This window comes from Rhineura floridana, chromosome 4, assembly GCF_030035675.1.
Source record: "Rhineura floridana isolate rRhiFlo1 chromosome 4, rRhiFlo1.hap2, whole genome shotgun sequence".
Classification (NCBI taxonomy): domain Eukaryota; kingdom Metazoa; phylum Chordata; class Lepidosauria; order Squamata; family Rhineuridae; genus Rhineura; species Rhineura floridana.
The window spans coordinates 75,646,502-75,665,502 of NC_084483.1; the positions used below are offsets into that span (position 1 = coordinate 75,646,502).

Sequence of the window (19,001 nt, forward strand, 5' to 3'; positions counted from 1 at the left end):
TGCGAACAATTAATATCTTTGTTTTAACTGAAGCCATTGAGAACCACTCTCAGTGGACTAGGGCCATTTCCAGATTGTTGCTGTTTTGCAGGTGGAATTCAATTGCTTACCAGCAGATTCACATTATGCAATTAAAGTGGGCTCGGTGCTCTTGTACAACAAATCTCTTCTCTCCCCCGTCCTACTAGATTTTTTTGTAGTAAGGAAAGTGACAAGGAATGTGCTGGAAAGTGCGATAACAATTGCTTGATATAATGTTGTATAAGCTCTCTGCAAACATATCAGAAACAGTGGACATCATATAACCTCCTTCCCAATATACAGGGCCAGCAAATCAGGATTAATGCTCAGTAAACAGGTTGTCTGGAAGCAACTTTAGAATGGAGAGTTAGTTCAGATTCCTGGTCAGCTGTGAAGGGTTGTTGTGAGGATATAATGAGAGGAAAGAACCATGCAGGGCATCTTGGAGGAAAGCCAGGATATAAATCAGATGAATAATAAATGAATACTAATGATTATATTTCGTATAGAACAAGCAGTATATAACCAGTGGTAGTCTGCAGTGTATGTGACGCTGTCTCCTGGTGATATGTGAACATTTTTTATCACAGAAAATCCTAACAGAAATTATACAAATGTGGGACAATAGTGTGCTGTGTTATTATTAATCCTTTCCGTGAACCCTTTCAGTATATAAAGTGCTTTATAATTCTCATCTGGTTCTATTTCATATTATGGCTTGTACTTTCAGATAGAGCCAAGAAAAATATGGGCAAAATGTTAATTTAGATTGGTTCAGACAATTGCGTACCTCAAACCGGTAAGGCGATCTCGCTATGGAGTGGAAGGACGCTTCAGGATGAGGTAGGTCAGTCACCCTCGGTAGATAGGATAGGACATGTTCTGCTCAGGACAAAATCTGAGCCACATGTGTAGCTCTGTTAGGTTGCATAATCTAACCCGTCCCTTACTCCTTCCAAGAAATGACCGGCACTGACAAACTCAAGAACACGGAAAGCGGTGAAATTATTGGCCAACCAAAATGCGTATCTTCCACAGTTTTCCATGACACCACACGCACATAGAACGCTTTAAAGTCTCAATTTTTTTGGTCAAACTAGTCAACCATAATTACAGCTTTATTGTTTCAAAAATTTATTTTAAGAAGCATTCCCAATCCACTGTTAGACAAGCAACAGTAGTAACTATATATTAGATGGACAGCCACAGCATTTGATGTTCCAGGAAACGCCAGGAGCCAGAAAGATAAATGCAACAGTGCATATTGCAGTAATGACTACCTAGTGGCATTTTATGAGAGGCAGTGTGGTGTAGTGGTTAAGGTGTTGGACTACAACCTGGGAGACCAGGGTTCAAATCCCCACATAGCCATGAAGCTCACTGGGTAACCTTGGGCCAGTGGTATTTTATTGCCTCTACCTCTTCCTTCCCGGGTCTCGTATGTCGCGGTTCTGCCACACGGATCCCAAAAGGAACAGCTCTCCTGCAGGGGCTCTTAACCGAGCAGAGAGGCTTGTTCCTTTCCCGCTTGCGCCGCCGCTGCAGCAGCATCTGTTACTGCCGCACTGAACGTGACCTCCTGCAGGTGGCGCTGCCGCGAAACAAAATCGCGTTCTAGTGAAGAGTGATTGTCCATCGTCGCGCCCCGTCGCTAGAAAACGGCTTTTGAGCTGACGTGTGAGTTGCAAAGATCTCCTCTGGGCACGCCCTGCTCTTCCCACTCTGCCGCCCGCCGTCTCCCTCTCCTCCCCCTTTCCCCGCCCCTCCTCGGAACCGGGGCAGCTATGGCGGCTACCTGGGAAGAGATTTTGAAGTTGTCCCAACAGTTCCAATCTGCCCAGTTCGCTCAGGCGACGCAGAGGTGAGGAGAGGCGGAGAGGGAGGCGGAGCCACCTGCGAGCCCCTCGCGCAGTGTAGTCTCGTGCCTTCCGCGGTCCCTTACCTACGCGCGCGCCGCCCCTCTTCCTTGAGGCTCTTTAATTCTATAAGCGGCCCCTCCGCTCCCTCCCCTAGTCAGTGTCCCGTAAACGCATATGCAAGCGGCGCAACAGAAAAGGTGGTCTCTACTGTTCAAGTCGCAACCGTAACACTCAAATAGGGCTGCCTGTTACCGTCGTTGTTAGTCCTGCTGAACCTGCTCTGCTAAACAACAGCCTAAGAAATCTAGCGGGTGAGGCTTTCCCTGGTATGGAGATAAAGTGGTGGGGAAAACTTCGACCGCTTGATTTTTGTTTCGTATGGTGCTGTCAAAGGGACAGGAGCAAGAGAGAGAAAAACAACACACCTAATCTTACTTGCAAAAATCTGGCCTGGAAATCTGCTTTGCTTGCTGTTGCACCGTCCCATACGTGCTGCCAGTGTGTCAAAGGGCCATGTGTCTTTTAACATTTGCCAAGCTCCAGCGTCAGTCTTGTTTGGCAGCAAAAGCACTAAGGGGTCTTGTAGCTCCTTAAAGGTGAACAAATTGACTATGGCATAAGCTTTCATCGTACTTCTAATAATAATAATAAAGATTATTATTATTACTTCTAATGAAGTGGGCTGTAGTCCATGAAAGCTTATGCCACAATAAATTAGTTAACCTTTAAGGTGCTGAAAGATGTCTTGTTTTTTGCTCGTCAACCTGCCATGTTGCTCTGAAAGGACACAAAGGGTGACTGGCCGCCTGAAAATCATTATCTCACAATTTTGCCTACATGTTTATTTGATCAGGCTATATCATTTAAAGAATTGTATTGGATCTTTGATGACTGCGATGATAATCTGAAATACGTACATATGGGTAATATATGAGAGCAGAACTTAAATAGGTCAACATACATTTATGGCTATTTTCAGAATATATATTACTGTGTACTGTTTTGTATTCATTTATATAATAATATAAAACTTAAAATCCCATGACAGCCCATGAAGTCTAGTGTATCTGTGAGTTTGTGGTCAGGCTGACAGTTGTTTTAGTGACCGTGAAACACAACATGGACTTTGAATACACTTAGCTGCAAAAGAGAGCCATTGAGGTCACTCAGAATGTGTCATCATGGTTAGAATGGCAATCAAAGGCTATGGTCCAAAAACACAATAGGATTACATCTAAAGTTCTGATAAGCTACAGCAGAAAAAAAATCTGTAGTTTTATAGAACCTGCATTAAGTATCAAGTGTTGAATGTGCCTACATGTTGCCATTTTGACGTTTGGGGAATACCTTGGATGCTTAAGGGCTTGGAGAAGACTGTTCAGTATATTTGAAGTTCCACAAAGCTATCAGACATGTTAATTGAAGTAGTGCACAGCCCCAGTCTAAGACATTCTTGCCTGTTTTGCACCAATTAATCAGGAATTAATTAATTAACACAGACATTAGTAGCATACCCAGATTTATTAATATTGATTAGAATCCCTGCTTAACATGTAAGAATGGGAGGTGGGGAAATCCATCCTCCTGCTTCCTGTTTTCAGTAAGACTTGATTGTATCATAGATTGGCCAGAAACCCTTGTCTTTACTTATTCTGCAGACATTTTCAGTTAAGACAAAGGTCTTAACTGGGTCTTGAAGCGTCTCAAGATTATCTTAGTAGCACTTGTTTAAAATCAAGTTGTCAGAATCTCACATGAGGTGTTTTGGCTCTTCTTTATGTATGCAGACTGTCAGAACGTAATTGCATAGAGATCGTTTCTAAGTTAATCGCCGAAAAACAGCTGGAAGTGGTGCATACTCTTGATGGAAAGGAGTACATTACTCCTGCACAGATTAGCAGAGAGATACGTGATGAACTTCATGTTCGTGGTGGTAAGTGCATGAAAAAATACATTTAAGAGTTTAGCTGCAGAAAAAGAAAACATTAAAGCTAATTTGCTTTTGAAAAATAAAACATAGAAACATGTATCTTTCTCATTCAGGCACTTAAGGGTCATGAGTCTAGCAGTATAAATAATAAAATGATATTTAATATTGTGTACTGTGGATAGGCTCAACGAAGTCAAATTTCCGGTAGAAATATACTCTTGATGACAAATCTTCAAGATTGTAGTGAGTGGGGATTGTTCTGCAAAACAAAAGCAGCACTCCTAATTATTCAAAATGCTAGTGGCAATATTATGTAATTTTACAGTGCACTCCTATACATGCCTACTCAAAAGTAAGTCCCATTCAGTTCAATAGGTTACTTCCAGGTATCGGATTGCAGCCTTTATGCCATTCCACTTACCTCTCAAGCTACTGCTGAATGTGGAATGGTCACTGAATCTTAATAGCCACTTTATCACTTAAAAGAAACTGCAAAAAAGTGTCTAGAATGTTTTTATATGAGATTACAGTGTACTGGGGTGTTACATATCTTGTTTGCATTGGATAGCAATATTGTGAAAAATTAAGTGGAATTAATTTAAGGATTTTGTCAGTTTACTACTGAGAATCAGTTGTATTTACAGAGCTGCCTGATTTGATCTGAAAGGTAAAAGCCAGCCTCTGTGATTGGATATTCCATCCTTTTACATTTTTAATAAAAAGCATCTGGGAGAGACCTCACTTTGGATCAGGAGTGCAGTACTGGGGAAGGGGGTTGCTAACCTTTTCTCCAGCACAATTTCTTTTACATGTATAAAATGATTGTTCCCCCTCCTCAGAAGCTTACATTTGCCTTGCTTACAAAAACATATGGGTACACAGAATTCTTGTTCGTTGTTTATAAGAATTGTGTTTTGAACTGTAGCAAATGCCACCCCTGGTAATAATTAAACTCCTAGGATATGTGGAAAGGAGTAATTGAGGGAGCTTTCTTCCTGGCAAGCATTGGTTTGTATCAGAACTTGTAGCATCCCTTTCATGTTGAACACAGGAATGAAGGCAAAGATCTGGGTTTTTTTTTATTTTTCATTGTAAAGATTATTTTCCTGTCTATAATAACCACTGTTTATTTAGTCTAAGAACAAAGCATTGTCATTAGAAGGCTTTATCTCCAGAAATCTTGTTCTTTCTATTAAATGTAAATGTACTGCCTTCAAGTCAATTCTGACTTATGGCGATCCTATGAATAGGGTTTTCATGGTAAGTGGTATTCAGAGGTGGTTTACCTTGCCTTCATCTGAGGCTGAGAGGAAGTGACTGGCCCAAGGTCACCCACTAAGCTCCATGGCTGTGTGGGGAATCAAACGCTGGTCCCAGATCGTAGTCCAGCATTCTAACTACTACACCACACTGGGTTTACCTCCACATAGTGTAACTGATATAAGCCCCTGTGTGCACCTTTTTCCACAAGCGGACTGTGATGTTCCTATATTAATGTATATATGGTAAGTGTTGTTGTTTTAGAAGATACATGGTAAGTGGAGTGAAAGAGGAGGGGGAGTGAATGGGCAGTAGAATGCGAGATGATTGGCTGAGTTTTTAAAATGGCTGAATGTATAAAAGGAAGAGTGAGAGTGGAATCGGGGGGGGAGAAGAGAACTGAGTGGATTGCTTGGTGGGGTTTAGAGAGTTGTTTACCAGGAGGGAGGTGGAGTTCGGATTAGTATTGAGTAAAACCATATGCTTACGTGCCTTAAGAAGAAATCTTGTTAATCTTGTTAGCTTTGTTATCTGTAATAAATACTTAATTTGGTTTACCAAAGGCCTGATCCTTGGCTGGGGTTTCACAGACCAGAAGGGAGGGTAAGGTAATGACCAAGGCTGAAGGGGAACTATAACAAATGGTGGCAGCGGTGAAGAGAATAACAATACCAGTATTCAGAGTCTCTGGGAATATTAGTATTGGGACGTTACTGGTGGTTGCCTAGCAGGGGGATCTGTTGAGATCTGTGCTAGAGCGGATAGGTAAACCATAAGAGAGTGCGGTCCGGACTGGTGGAGTCCCTGGTGGTGCCTAGAGACAGGCAGTAACCACGAGCAGGTAGGAACCTGACAGGGAGAGCCAGGGAAGGACGCATCACATGTGGTGTCAGTAGCGGTGGGATACGAACAACAGAGAATCCAGATACGAATACTAGAGAATCCAGAACAGTGGTGTGGCAAACAGAAATAACAAAACAAGATTTCTTGTGAGAGTGACTGGCAAAGAGTGTGTGGCAAAGAGTGAGTGAACTCAAACACCATGGCTGAATACATAAAAATGAAAAGAGAGGAGCTGGTGGAGAAGTGCGTAACATTCAATTTACCTCACGAGGGTAAAGGGGTAGATGAATCGAGGGTAGCACTTATAGGATTTGCTACTGCCCAGCAAAAACAACCTGTCAGAGAAGAGACCCCAGGAGGATATTTAAGCAATCCCGCTTATATAGAGTACTTGAGAGAGAAGTTAAGATGGGAGGCTGAGGAAAAAGACAAGCAGAGGGAGTTGGAAGCTGAGAGATTGAGGAGGGAGGCTGATGAGAAAGAAAAGCAGCGGGTCTTTGAGGCTGAGGAAAAAGATAAACAGCGAGAGTTGGAAGCTTAGAGATTGAGGATGGAAGCTGAGAAGTTGAAGATGGAAACTGAGAGAATGAGAATGGGGTTTGAGGAGAGGGAGAAGCAACGAGCAGTGCATGCCGAATTACAAGTAGAAAAGTTAAAATTTGAAAGAGATAAGTTTCATTCTGATGAAACAAGAAAGGACAGAGATGGCGCAAAAATAAAAATTACTCCAAAGGACTTTGCTGTCTGTGAGCCTGGTCAAGATCCTCAAATTTACCTCAGCACCTTTGAAAAAGCAGCTCAGTTGTGGGGGCTACCTGAAGATAAATACATGCAGTATTTATCAAATCTGATTAAAGGGGAATTGGCTGAGGTATACCAATATTTCCCCTCAGACAGGCCCGTCACCTATGCTGAATTCAAAGAAGCAGTGTTTAAAAGATTCAGACTGGGGCCTGATTATTTTAGAAAGCTTTTCAGAAATTGCCAGATACAGACAGGGAGGTCTTTTGTGGAACTGGGAGCAAAGGTGATGGATATATTTGGAAAGTGGATGAGTAGTGCCAAAGCTCAGTCTGTGGAGGAGGTGAAAAACCTCATGATATTGGATCAATTATACCATCAGTTACCACCAGAAATAAGGCTCCTGGTCAAAGACCGTTCCCCTACATCTGTGCAGGAGGCCGCAGAGATGGCGGATCACTTCGCCTCCAATAGAACTGGCTGGGTGGGGAAAACATCAAGAGAGTTTAAACCCAGACCATATAGTGCTGGCAGAAGGGATGTGGTACCACAGCGAGTGAGTCCTCCATTAAAATCTGAAGGGCACAGGACACCCCAGAGTGGATCTGTGTACCCTAAAAGTGAGGAGAAATTATGCTACAAATGTGGTAGACCAGGGCACCTACGTTTTCAATGTGAGGTTGCCAACCCCATTAGTAATCCTGCTCAGACAAGGGCAGTGAAAACAGAGCCCAAGGCTTTAGAAACAGCGAAAAAGGTTCAGTTCTGCCAGATAAACTGGACAGAAGTAACAGACCTTGATTCAAGTCTGAGAGAGGAAGTGAGTATACAAGGGGCAAATTATTGGGCATTGCTTGATACTGGTGCCGCTCAGACATTACTGAGGCCAGATTTAATAAAATCTGAGGTAATATTACCTCAGGAAACTGTGACTATCCAAGGAGTGAGAGATCAACCAGAAAGTTTGCCTGTGGCCCTGGTGGATATGACTTGGAGAGGCCAAGAGGGCCGATATAAAGTAGGCATTAATGCCCAGCAACAAGAACCAGTAATACTGGGAAGGGATGTAATGGGCGCCCAAGGAAAGATCTATGTAGTGACCAGACAGCAAATTGGCAGAGAAAAAGAAGCCATATTAAGGGGGGCTGAAACAAACAGGGTGGAATCTGTTAGCCAGCCTCAGGTCACCATAGCAACCACTAGCAGGCCTGCTGAAGGAGACAAAATGTATCAAGTGGTCTCTGGGGAAGAAGCAGATCAATTCAGGGAAGAGCTGCATCAAGATATAAGTTTGAAGCAGATAAAGGAACAACCTCTGACCCAACAGATTCCTTTCACTGACAAACTGAGGAATCAAGTTGTGTGTGAGAATGGGATTTTATATAGACTGTGGATGCCTGCTGAGAGAAAGGATGAATGTGAACCAGTGAAACAAATGATGGAAGTGGTGAAAGAGAATCTCAGTCAAGCACAGGAGAAGCAATGTTACTGGTATGACAGAACAGCCAGAGAACGTGTGTATGATGTGGGAGATATGGTTATGGCGTTCATACCCAGGAAACATGACAAATTACAGGCTAACTGGGAAGGACCATATACCATCAGAGAAAGGCTTGACACAGTGACATATGTAATAACCACAGACCAATTAAACAAAAGCAAAGTGGTTCATGTAAATATGTTAAAGCCTTACCATACCAGGGATGCACAGGTGTTGCAAGTTACCTTATTCCCTGAGGGAAGTGGGCCTGAACTTCCAGATTTGGTACAGGAAAGCAAAGACAAAGGAGGGGTAGATCAAGTGGAATGGTCAGAGGAGGTGAAGGAGGAAATAAAAGAAGAGATTCTGAGAGTTTTGAAAACCTATAGGAATCTCTTTAGCAACAAACCTGGCCGAACCAGTATAGTTATACATTCCATTGATACTGGAGATCATGCCCCAATCAGATCTGTTCCGTACCATGTAAATGGGAAAGTTTTGAATGAGATCAAAAAGGAGGTGGAAGAGATGCTGGAATTAGGAGTGATCAGGGAATCCATCAGTCCCTGGGCCTCAAGTATTGTCCTGGTTCCGAAAAAAGATGGAACGACCAGGTTTTGCATTGATTATCGGCTAATCAATAAAATTACTGTCCCAGATGCGTATCCTATGCCTAGGGTAGACGCAATGTTAGAGTTATTGGGGGCAGCAACCATTATCTCTACACTAGATCTCTGTAAAGGATTTTGGCAAATGGAACTAGACGAGCAATCCAGAGCCAAAACTGCCTTCAGTACACCAGATGGGTTATATGAGTTTGTGACCTTACCCATGGGACTAAGGAATTCACCAAGTTCATTTCAGAGGCTAATCAATACTGTGTTGCGAGGCATGTCAGATTTTGCAGTGGCCTATATCGATGACGTGGCCATTTTTAGCAAGTCGGTGCCTGAGCATGTCCAACACCTGACAACAGTATTGGAGGCCTTAAGAAAAGCAGGCCTCACAATAAAAGCTAAGAAATGCCAGTTTGGACTAAAGGAAGTAATCTATTTAGAAGGTGGGGAGTGGGAAAATCACCCCCTTATGGAGCAAGGTGGAGGCAATACAAGCGTGGCCGATCCCCTTAACCAAAAAACAAGTAAGGGCATTTCTGGGTGTGGCTGGATTTTATAGGAAGTTTGTGAGAAATTTTGGGGAAATAGCAACCCCCTTGCATGAATTAACAAAGAAGAAGTGTTCTGAGCGTGTGGTATGGACGGATGAATGTCAGAAGGCTTTTGATCTACTGAAGCAAGCCTTGTGCCAAGGACCCATATTAATAGCACCAGACTATGAGAAACCATTCATCGTGGCTACAGATGCGTCGGACCTGGCACTGGGAGTCATCTTGCTACAGGAGAGAGAAGGCTCCAGACATCCAGTGGCGTACCTGAGTCGCAAGCTGACGCCGAGGGAGAAAAACTATTCGTTGGTCCAGAAGGAGTGCCTAGCGGTCGTGTGGGGACTGAACAAGTTGCTCCCATACATGTGGGGACGAAGATTCACAGTGACTACGGATCATCGGGCCTTGTTATGGTTGCAGACTATGAAAAACAATAACACTATGCTGCAGAGGTGGTCCTGGGCCCTACAGGACTATCAAGTGGACTTCCAGTTCATCAAAGGCAAGGACAATGTACTGGCCGATGGACTTTCCAGGCAATTGGCTGGGACTGCAGTGACGTGACCAGACAGAGGAACAAGAAAGACATTTTCCCCATAGAGACTTTTATTTGTTAACGCGACGTATAAATCCTGGAACAGGAATAATACTCTGCTGTTGTTTAGGGGGGGGAAATGTGATGTTCCTATATTAATGTATATATGGTAAGTGTTGTTGTTTTAGAAGATACATGGTAAGTGGAGTGAAAGAGGAGGGGGAGTGAATGGGCAGTAGAATGCAAGATGATTGGCTGAGTTTTTAAAATGGCTGAATGTATAAAAGGAAGAGTGAGAGTGGAATCGGGGGGGGGAGAAGAGAACTGAGTGGATTGCTTGGTGGGGTTTAGAGAGTTGTTTACCAGGAGGGAGGTGGAGTTCGGATTAGTATTGAGTAAAACCATATGCTTACGTGCCTTAAGAAGAAATCTTGTTAATCTTGTTAGCTTTGTTATCTGTAATAAATACTTAATTTGGTTTACCAAAGGCCTGATCCTTGGCTGGGGTTTCACAGACCAGAAGGGAGGGTAAGGTAATGACCAAGGCTGAAGGGGAACTATAACAAATGGTGGCAGCGGTGAAGAGAATAACAGTACCAGTATTCAGAGTCTCTGGGAATATTAGTATTGGGACGTTACTGGTGGTTGCCTAGCAGGGGGATCTGTTGAGATCTGTGCTAGAGCGGATAGGTAAACCATAAGAGAGTGCGGTCCGGACTGGTGGAGTCCCTGGTGGTGCCTAGAGACAGGCAGTAACCACGAGCAGGTAGGAACCTGACAGGGAGAGCCAGGGAAGGACGCCTCACACGGACTTCCAAATTCACTTCACGTAGAGACCTTTTCTGAGATGCATCCCTCCACTGATGTAAATTGCAGTGGCAGTGTGCATGGAAGGTATCTTTCCATTCCAGATGTTGCTGCTGCAGCCTTTGCAATTAATATCATGCTGGTCCAGGAATATATAAAGATTTCTGCACAAATGGCATAGATTCCTTCCATGAAGATGCCTTTATATATTCTTGGACCAATATGCAAGAAATGCACAGGCACCTGCAATCATACTAGGAAAAGTATGTATAAAAGACGTTTTAAGCACACTTCATTAGTGAATCCCATTGAACGAATAGGGTTAGTTCCAAGATAATATGCTTAAGAAAACTTCAGATCAGGATGTTAAGGATAACTAATAAATAGTAAATTAAAATGTACTTCCTGTGTCTATGACTACTTCTGTATTATGCTTTGTTAATATATTCTTCATTTTGTCACAGGTCGTGTAAACATTGTTGACTTGCAACAGGTAATTTTAAATATAAACATATTATCTCTTCTTAATTGGATCCATTTGAAGTGTACAATTTTTTAATGGTTGTCTAATTTATAGTGCAATCTGATATATGGCTACTCAGAAGTAGTCTCATTGTTTTCAGTGAGGCTTACTGCCAGGTAAATGGGTACAGGATAGAAACCTTACTTACAGAATAGAGTATAAACACTTATGCTAGCCTGTATTTTATTATTACTAACTGTAGGTTCCATTATGTTGCTCTCATTCTTTGTAATTTTACAGTCAGGTATCTTTAGTCATCTTGAAAGTATCCATCACATTGTTTTAAGTTCTGGAAGTCTGTTTTAACCTATCAAGAAAGTTGGGCTTTTTAAATGTCACAGTATGTATAAATAACAATGACTGAGCACTGAGCATATTAATTAATATTTCATTCGTCCTAACCTTTTTCTCTCCAAAGATTTCAGGTAAATTGAACCTTTTCATAATGATTAGACATTTACTAAAATGTTACTTTGTGTGTTAACTTGTCTCGATTGCTATTTTCTTTTTTAATATTAAAATTTCTTTTTCAGTTAAGATATAGTTAGTGTATTGGAATTATTGAAAAGTAGCTGGTATATAATAATTTGTGAATTGGAAAGTGTATATTATTTTAACAGCAGAGAATAGATTTGAATTCTAGATACTAACTTGTTTTCCCCCCATAGGTAGTAAATGTAGATCTGCTCCATATTGAAAACCGAGCTAATGACATTGTCAAATCAGACCGAACAATTCAACTAGTACTGGGACAACTTATAGATGAGTGAGTTCTTTCAAGGGTAATTAAATACAGTACAAATGCATAACAGGCTTTTAAATACGATGAATGCAGAATGGGGTAATGGAGACCAATAATTATGAATTATGACTGAGAATGCATTCTTGGACACTGAATTCAACAGCTTTTACACAAGCTGAGTGGTTGAACTCCCATAAAAGTCTGAGATCCACTGTTCCAGAATATTATTTTAAGCTCCCTAATTGAAGGTAAAGCATTTAAATCTTCCTCATTCCTGTTAAGACATAAGAGAAATGGATTGTCTTGTAGTCCTTGTTATCCTTTGTGTGAGAAAAACCCAAAAATATACAATAGACTCATGTCACATGGTATGATTCATATACTTCAGAGAAGAAACACTAGAAATCACAGAAGATAGGAACTTTGTGTCCCTTTTATGCCCAGTATATAAGTAGTCTGCCTTCTGAATCATTTGAGAGAGAGACACAGACAAAGTGCCAGGAACTCTTACTACTATTGTAGTCTGTATCACCTTTAAGAACCAGTTGTTGGGAATCACAAGTGAGGAGAGCACTGTTGCACACAGGTCGTGCTTGCAGGCTTCTCATAGGCATCTGGGTGGCTGCTCTGAGAACAGGATGCTGGAGTAGATGAGCCTTTGGCCTCATCCGGTAGGGCTGATCTTACGGTCTTATTTTTCATGTTTGGTGGAAGGAATTGTACTTGAGTTTATGAACAGTGGGTAAAATAACCTATCTCTAAATATAACCAGCTTATATCTTGACTTATGTCTCATACTTACGCAATGCTCTATTGATGACACGGACTACTTACCATAATTTGGCTGTGATATCAAATATGGTTGCAGTCTAATTTAAAAGCCAAAATCAATCTATGAACTCTGAGCTCCAGAAATGAGGTTCAGAGGAGATGGGTATATTAGTAACTTCTGAGAGAGGCAAATTCATCACATCTACAAGGTTTATTGTAGAAGCAACATACAATTAAGGCTCTCATATAGTACTATTATATATGATTACTAAAAGCAAATATTGCTATGAAATACAGGGCAAATTTGGAATTTTATACTAATATTTATTTTTGTTTCATTTTAGGAGTTATCTAGATCAGATAGCAGAAGAAACAAATGACAAGTTACAGGAATCTGGCCAAGTGAAAATATCAGACTTGTGCAAGGCATATGACCTTCCAGGAGATTTCTTGAAGCAGGTAATTAATATGAAAATGGCCAACTTTTCACTAAAGCACATGATATTTCGCCTCCTGTAGTTGTTATATTTTTTTCCAGCATCATATGTCCTAAATGGTGATCCAAATTTGACAACATTGCTTTATTTTAATGCTTGATAACAAGGTTTAATTTGCTTATCCTTTTAAAACTGTAACTGCAATATTGAATCTAATTTCCTGGCAGCTGTTGTGCCTAATATAGAGAAGTAAAGCAGTGCCTTTCAAGTATAAAAATAAACACCTATCTGGTCTCCTGCTTCATTAGAAATAGGCTGAAATAATTTTTGGATCCATGTAGGGTAATAGTCATTGCTTTAGCACAGAACTTTGAAAAGACTTGCTGATTCCCTGATGTGGTGGTTTTCAGACAGGTAAGGAAAAATGCATATTCCTAAACTGATGTACAAGGAAAGTAAATTAAGAAGCAAGTTGGGTTACAACAGGTCTCACTTACATGATAGCAAGTACATGTCAGTAGTATATATGTAATACTGAGTAATGTAATTGTGTGTGATCTGATGGTGGTACACTTTCAAATATTCCTGCTCTAAAGGTCTTGATATTTTTCTGTAAGAACCTTAATTGTACTTCAGAATTGAATGAACAATTAACCACATTACTTGCTTTTACTCTGCTTTGATCATTCACTATAACACTGATTTCTTTATAAGAATGGTGGATTTTGATTACTGCCTTCAGGTCATCATGTTTTCAAAAAATAAAAAAATACCAGTGCAGGTATTTCCATGCCACACCATCATCAGAAAGGCAGCAGCACTTCAAGGATTTTTTCCTGTCCCCACCCTCTAATTTCACAAAATTTCCTGCTGCAAGCTGATACAAGGAGATGGCTCTGAAATAGAGAAATAATATTAGAAGGTTTGGTTTGGAGAATGGTTTGTTAATTTTTAATTTGAAACATTTGTATACCACCCTTTATCATGTGAGATTTCAGGGTTGTGTACAAAGCTTATTAAGATCATCTACAGAGTCCTATTGGGTGTCTCCAACAACCCCCAAAATACATCTGGTTGAGACCATGGCAAGGGTCTTCTCAGGAGCTGTGCCCAAGCTTTGGAGCTCCATTCCAAGGAAAGCCCACCTTGCTATCTCTTAAATGACATTTTTTAGGAAGGCTTTGTTGGAAGCTATTTTAATTATTTTATTTTATGCCTTTTCATTCTTGGTTTAACCTCTGCTGCTTTTAAGTTTTTTGATAGTATATTATTTTGATTGTTAGCTGCCTAAGGTGAAGTCTTTCTGAGTAAAGGCAGGATAAAAATATTTTAAAATAAATAAAATGCAGCCCCGGTATAATACAGACCAAAGAAGTAGAAATCTGTTTCCATTAAGTCTTTATCATTCTGTAACAGAGATGGGGCAAAGCACACCAAAGTTTCAGGTGAATGATTGCTTCCAGCTTGCACAAATTTTGACACACACGTCAGTCTTGAAGCAATGGAATATTTTTCAGAATGTTCCAATGGGACTGTAGAAGATGGAGGCTTCTATCAGCTGCCCATTGGCAAACTTAATCCTAGTGCTACGATGTCTTCCGTTCTTCAGAAATTTCTCAAGCCCTGTGATAATGAACAGGAATGTAAGACTCTACATGAGTTTAAATGTCCTATGAGGATTCAAATTCTGAAGAGGGATCTAGTATCTGTACTTACAAGCAATGGGGGATGAATTGTTGGTGGTAGTCTAACATTGCCTCAAGGCTGAATTCGTATGCATATATTATATGCCTGTTGTAAACAGCAACCCTTCAAAATATAAAAACAGTGCACCATTAAACAGCTTCTCTAATTAATTGCTGTGTTTTTGTTCTCAGACATTTTCTATCCGTCTGGGCAAAATTATCCATGGGCAAATCGATCAGGACAATCGAGGGGTGATTTTCACAGATGCATTTGTCACACGGCATCGGGCCCGTATCCGTGGTCTCTTCAGTGCCATTACCCGGTAAGTAATAATACACATTTCTGCTTTTGGATGAACAACTGTGATTATTTGGACTTCTGTTCTTTGTGCTAAATAAGCAGACAGTAAGTCCTGCAAAAGGCAAGTCTAAATGCTTCATGGTAAACTAAAAAAAACTATTTTAATTGCCTAGCTATGACAGCTGCATCACTCTGATGCTTGCTTTTCTTCAAAGAATCAACCATAATTATTCAAATTAATAGGCCATGCTTCAGGTTTTCACATAAAAAAATCAAAAATTTTATTGAGGCACTGAAGTCCCATCCCTAAGCATTCCCACCATGCAAGAATTCCATACGTTTCTTGTCTTTTACCATTGGACATGCAGAAACTATAAACCAAAGCATTGATGGTTGCATAATCTATTCTAACAGTATTCTATTTACAAAGGCGTAAATACCTATTTAATCTTTATTTCAGACCTTGCATAATTATTCCAATATTCACAAACTTGGTGTTTGATGTGGAATAAACAAAGATACTTAGTGTTTATGTGTCAGTGTCCTAGCTTCTTATATGTATTACTTTTCTCTTTAGACCTACACCAATAATTAACCTTATCACTCGGCATGGATTTCAGGAGCATCTGCTTTACTGTGAGTTTTGTTCTGATGCATTTAATGCTGATATTAATTTTGGTAATTAATATCTGAAAGTGCTAGGTAAGAGGCAACTTAGGTGAATTTTAAAGCTTGCATGCCTTTTTGTTGTTTCAAAAGCAAGGTGAAACTGACCCTGAGAAATGCAACTTTCTTGTTTTTATTTATTTTATTTTCAGTAGCTGCTATCTGTGCTAACTAGTTTCAGTTAAACAGTTTTGACATAGCATGCTTTTATTTTAACAAGAAGTAGTCTCTTCAGACCATCCCACGTAAAGCAGTGAAAATTCTGATGAACAGACCATAGGAAGTGAAAACTGCAGTACTGGTTTTGTCATCCATTATTTGCCTTTAGCAGCTGGCAATTTTATCAGTCAAGAGTAAAGAATTCATAGCACATAATGGTGTTAACAGCCCAGGATTTTTATTTGTAGGCTTTGTCCTCTGATACTAAAGCTAAAGTTGTTGATGCTTTCACTTTTGTATGTCAGAACATAAAACATCCCCTTTATATCATTGCTTGCTTACTATATATCATCCCGTTTGTTCATCCTGTCCCCCACCATCTATTTTGCATGTATTTTGGCTGAACCTTTTCTGGCTACCCACACTGTCAGCATATAGGTTTTCCTTGTCCTGAATAAGAAGAGCTTAATTAAATTAATTTGTTGCAACCTAAAGCGGAAGTCAAACACTGACTAAATAAAGCCTAAATTAAACATATCTATTTGAAGAAAATATTATGTAAGTCTTTCTTAGACACCAGTGGATAATGAAAATAACTTCTGCCCCACATACAAACTAGGCAAACAAAGGTGATGTATTTTTTCTTTTTAAAGTCATTTTTAATAGGACATACCATTTACAAATAAATATTAATTCAGTAATAGGTAAAAAAAACCTTGCGGTTTAAGAACGTACCTATAGCCCACCGATATTTCCATTAAACTTTAAAAAGCAGGGAAATTGGGCAGCTATAGTGAACGCACCAGGGGAGCAGGACACCTGACCTCCTCTCTGAGATATTGGACTGCCCTACAAATTTGTCAAAATGCGAACACAATTTGGGTTGGTCTTTCACAGTCCAAACCACTTCCTGTGTAGCTTGGAAGAATTTAATAACATGCCTCTGAGCATATGGTGAGTGGTGTCAATACCTGCCATCTCCAAAGATGGAGAAGTATATCTTTGTATGTTTGTTGGTGTTCTTACTTTGCTTCTTTCCTGTGTTACTAATGTTTCTACAGAGAATCTAAACTAGAAAATTTTATTTCCGACATTATTCATCCTAGCTGTGTCAAATTTATTTTTATTAATTTCAAAGCCTCTGTATTGGTCAATGTCATATGATGGTGAAGACAGCCTTTTGTATTTCAAATTGTTGGTTATGTTCTATTTCTATTTTGAGTGCATTAACAGTTGAATCTGAAACTACAGTTTGATGTAAAATCAGACTGATTACAATATGTTGCTACTTCAGCAATGACTCTAGCTGGTCACCCAGTGAGCTTCATGGCTGTGTGGGGATTCGAACCCTGGTCTCCCAGGTCCTAGTCCAACACTGACCTGGGGGAGGGGCGGGGAGGGGGAGGGGAGGAGATTGGGTGTGTGGGCACTGGGCAGAGGGGAAAACCCTTTCCTTTCCAAAAGGAAAACATTGTGAACAGTATCATTGCTTTTCAGCATTTCCCTCACCTTTTTATTCTACAGCAGGCACATGTAGCCTCCTACCCAAATTTAAACCAAAGCTGTCCCTGGTCACATCCACACCAGGCCTTTATTTCACTTTGGACAGTCATGGCTTCTCTCAAAGAATCCTGGGAAGGATAGTTGGGGAAGGGTGCTGAGAGTTGCCAGGAGACGCCCTGTTCCCCTCACAGACTTTCAATCAGAGTGGCTGACTGTTAAAGCAGTCTGGCCACTGGAGCTCTGTCAGGGGAACAGGAGTCTTCTCTCAGCACCCTTCACAAACTACACTTCCCAGGATTCTCTGGGGGAAGCCATGACTGTCTCATGTGAAATCAAAGTCTGGTGTGGGTGTGGCCCCCAGATTAGACAAGCCCAGCAGCTGTGACGCTTTTAGAACACTGACAGTTGGTTCTTACTGAGCATGGCCAGCATTATAATTGGCTTCTAGCCAAACTTTCTTACATTAATTAAAAATCAGCCAGGCATTTTTTTAACTTTTAAACTGCAGAAGATGAAGGTCAGAGTATGGGGCAAGGTCAGTATTAGGATTACAGGTACTCTGTGAACATGGCTGATTTTTAATGAATTTCAACAGATTATGAGAACTCTCCAAGAAAAAAGTCCAAAAGGGCTCTGGGTTTTTTTTCTCTCTTTTTAGACTTTGAACGCTCTGTTCTCTCTGACTGTTTTGTGTATCGCCATGAAAACTGAGAGGGTTGTTAAGCAAGCATTTCTGAGTTCAGGACTATAAGTTTTGTAAGGTGTTGTTTTGAAATGAGCGTATGGGACGCATCAGAATGGCATGGGGGAGTATTTTCAATTTAACATTGCGGAATGTGAAAAATCCCTGCTGACTATAGTATACAGCCACTCTCGTGGCTGTATAGTAATCTAGATCTAAACAGCTTATTATGAGCCTGGACAAAAAGATGTTTAACTGGCTACTGTAACCGAACAATGCCATTGGGCATTGCTCTGGGTGGAACAAAGTCCTGACATGCTAAGAAGCGAATACAGTATATTGACTGAGAGCTGGTGGATAAGAGGTCCTCTGAGCCAATAAACCCCTGATTCAAATTGTTCATCAATCATGAATTCCCTGAATGGCTTTATGGAAGCCACTCTTATATAAAGCTGTAATGAAAAACAAGCCACCAAGTGGTGGATGCTGGTAGTACAATCTTATTGTAAGAATCCCAAGATGCATCACTGTTAAGGAGCCTGATATGCAGTCTGGAGATACTCCCAAGAACTGTTTGTTGGTTAATGTTTTACAAACGTTAGTGCTTGGAGGTACCTCCCGATTTTGTGGGAGGGATTAAAGTATGTACTGTAAATTTAGGATTGCGTAATTGAAGTGGATTAAAGTGCTCTGTTGTCCTAGCACCAAGAAATGTGCTGACTGAGGGGGGAAACCCGACAGGAGCTGAGAAAGGTCCGGTTCGGAATAAACCTCCCCCCTGGGATAAAAACCAAAGAAATGATGAAATTTTAAAAGGGGTAGGCCTAGAAGTAGGCATTGTGAGAGCAGGGGCACAGGATATAAATTCAGAAGAGCAAAATTACCACAGGC

General features: G+C 40.6%; 1 protein-coding gene across 1 annotated transcript in view; it reads left to right on the top strand.

Annotated features, from left to right (window-relative positions):
* The first annotated feature begins 1,704 nt into the window (after positions 1-1,704).
* Positions 1,705-19,001, top strand: part of UFL1 (UFM1 specific ligase 1) — a 51,205-nt gene continuing 33,908 nt past the window's right edge. The window contains exons 1-7 of the mRNA XM_061623377.1: positions 1,705-1,882; positions 3,668-3,813; positions 11,106-11,134; positions 11,833-11,930; positions 13,022-13,136; positions 14,992-15,122; positions 15,678-15,736. Of these exons, the coding sequence (XP_061479361.1) occupies positions 1,806-1,882; positions 3,668-3,813; positions 11,106-11,134; positions 11,833-11,930; positions 13,022-13,136; positions 14,992-15,122; positions 15,678-15,736 (655 nt within the window). The 5' untranslated portion in view covers positions 1,705-1,805. The remainder of the gene's footprint in view (positions 1,883-3,667; positions 3,814-11,105; positions 11,135-11,832; positions 11,931-13,021; positions 13,137-14,991; positions 15,123-15,677; positions 15,737-19,001) is intronic.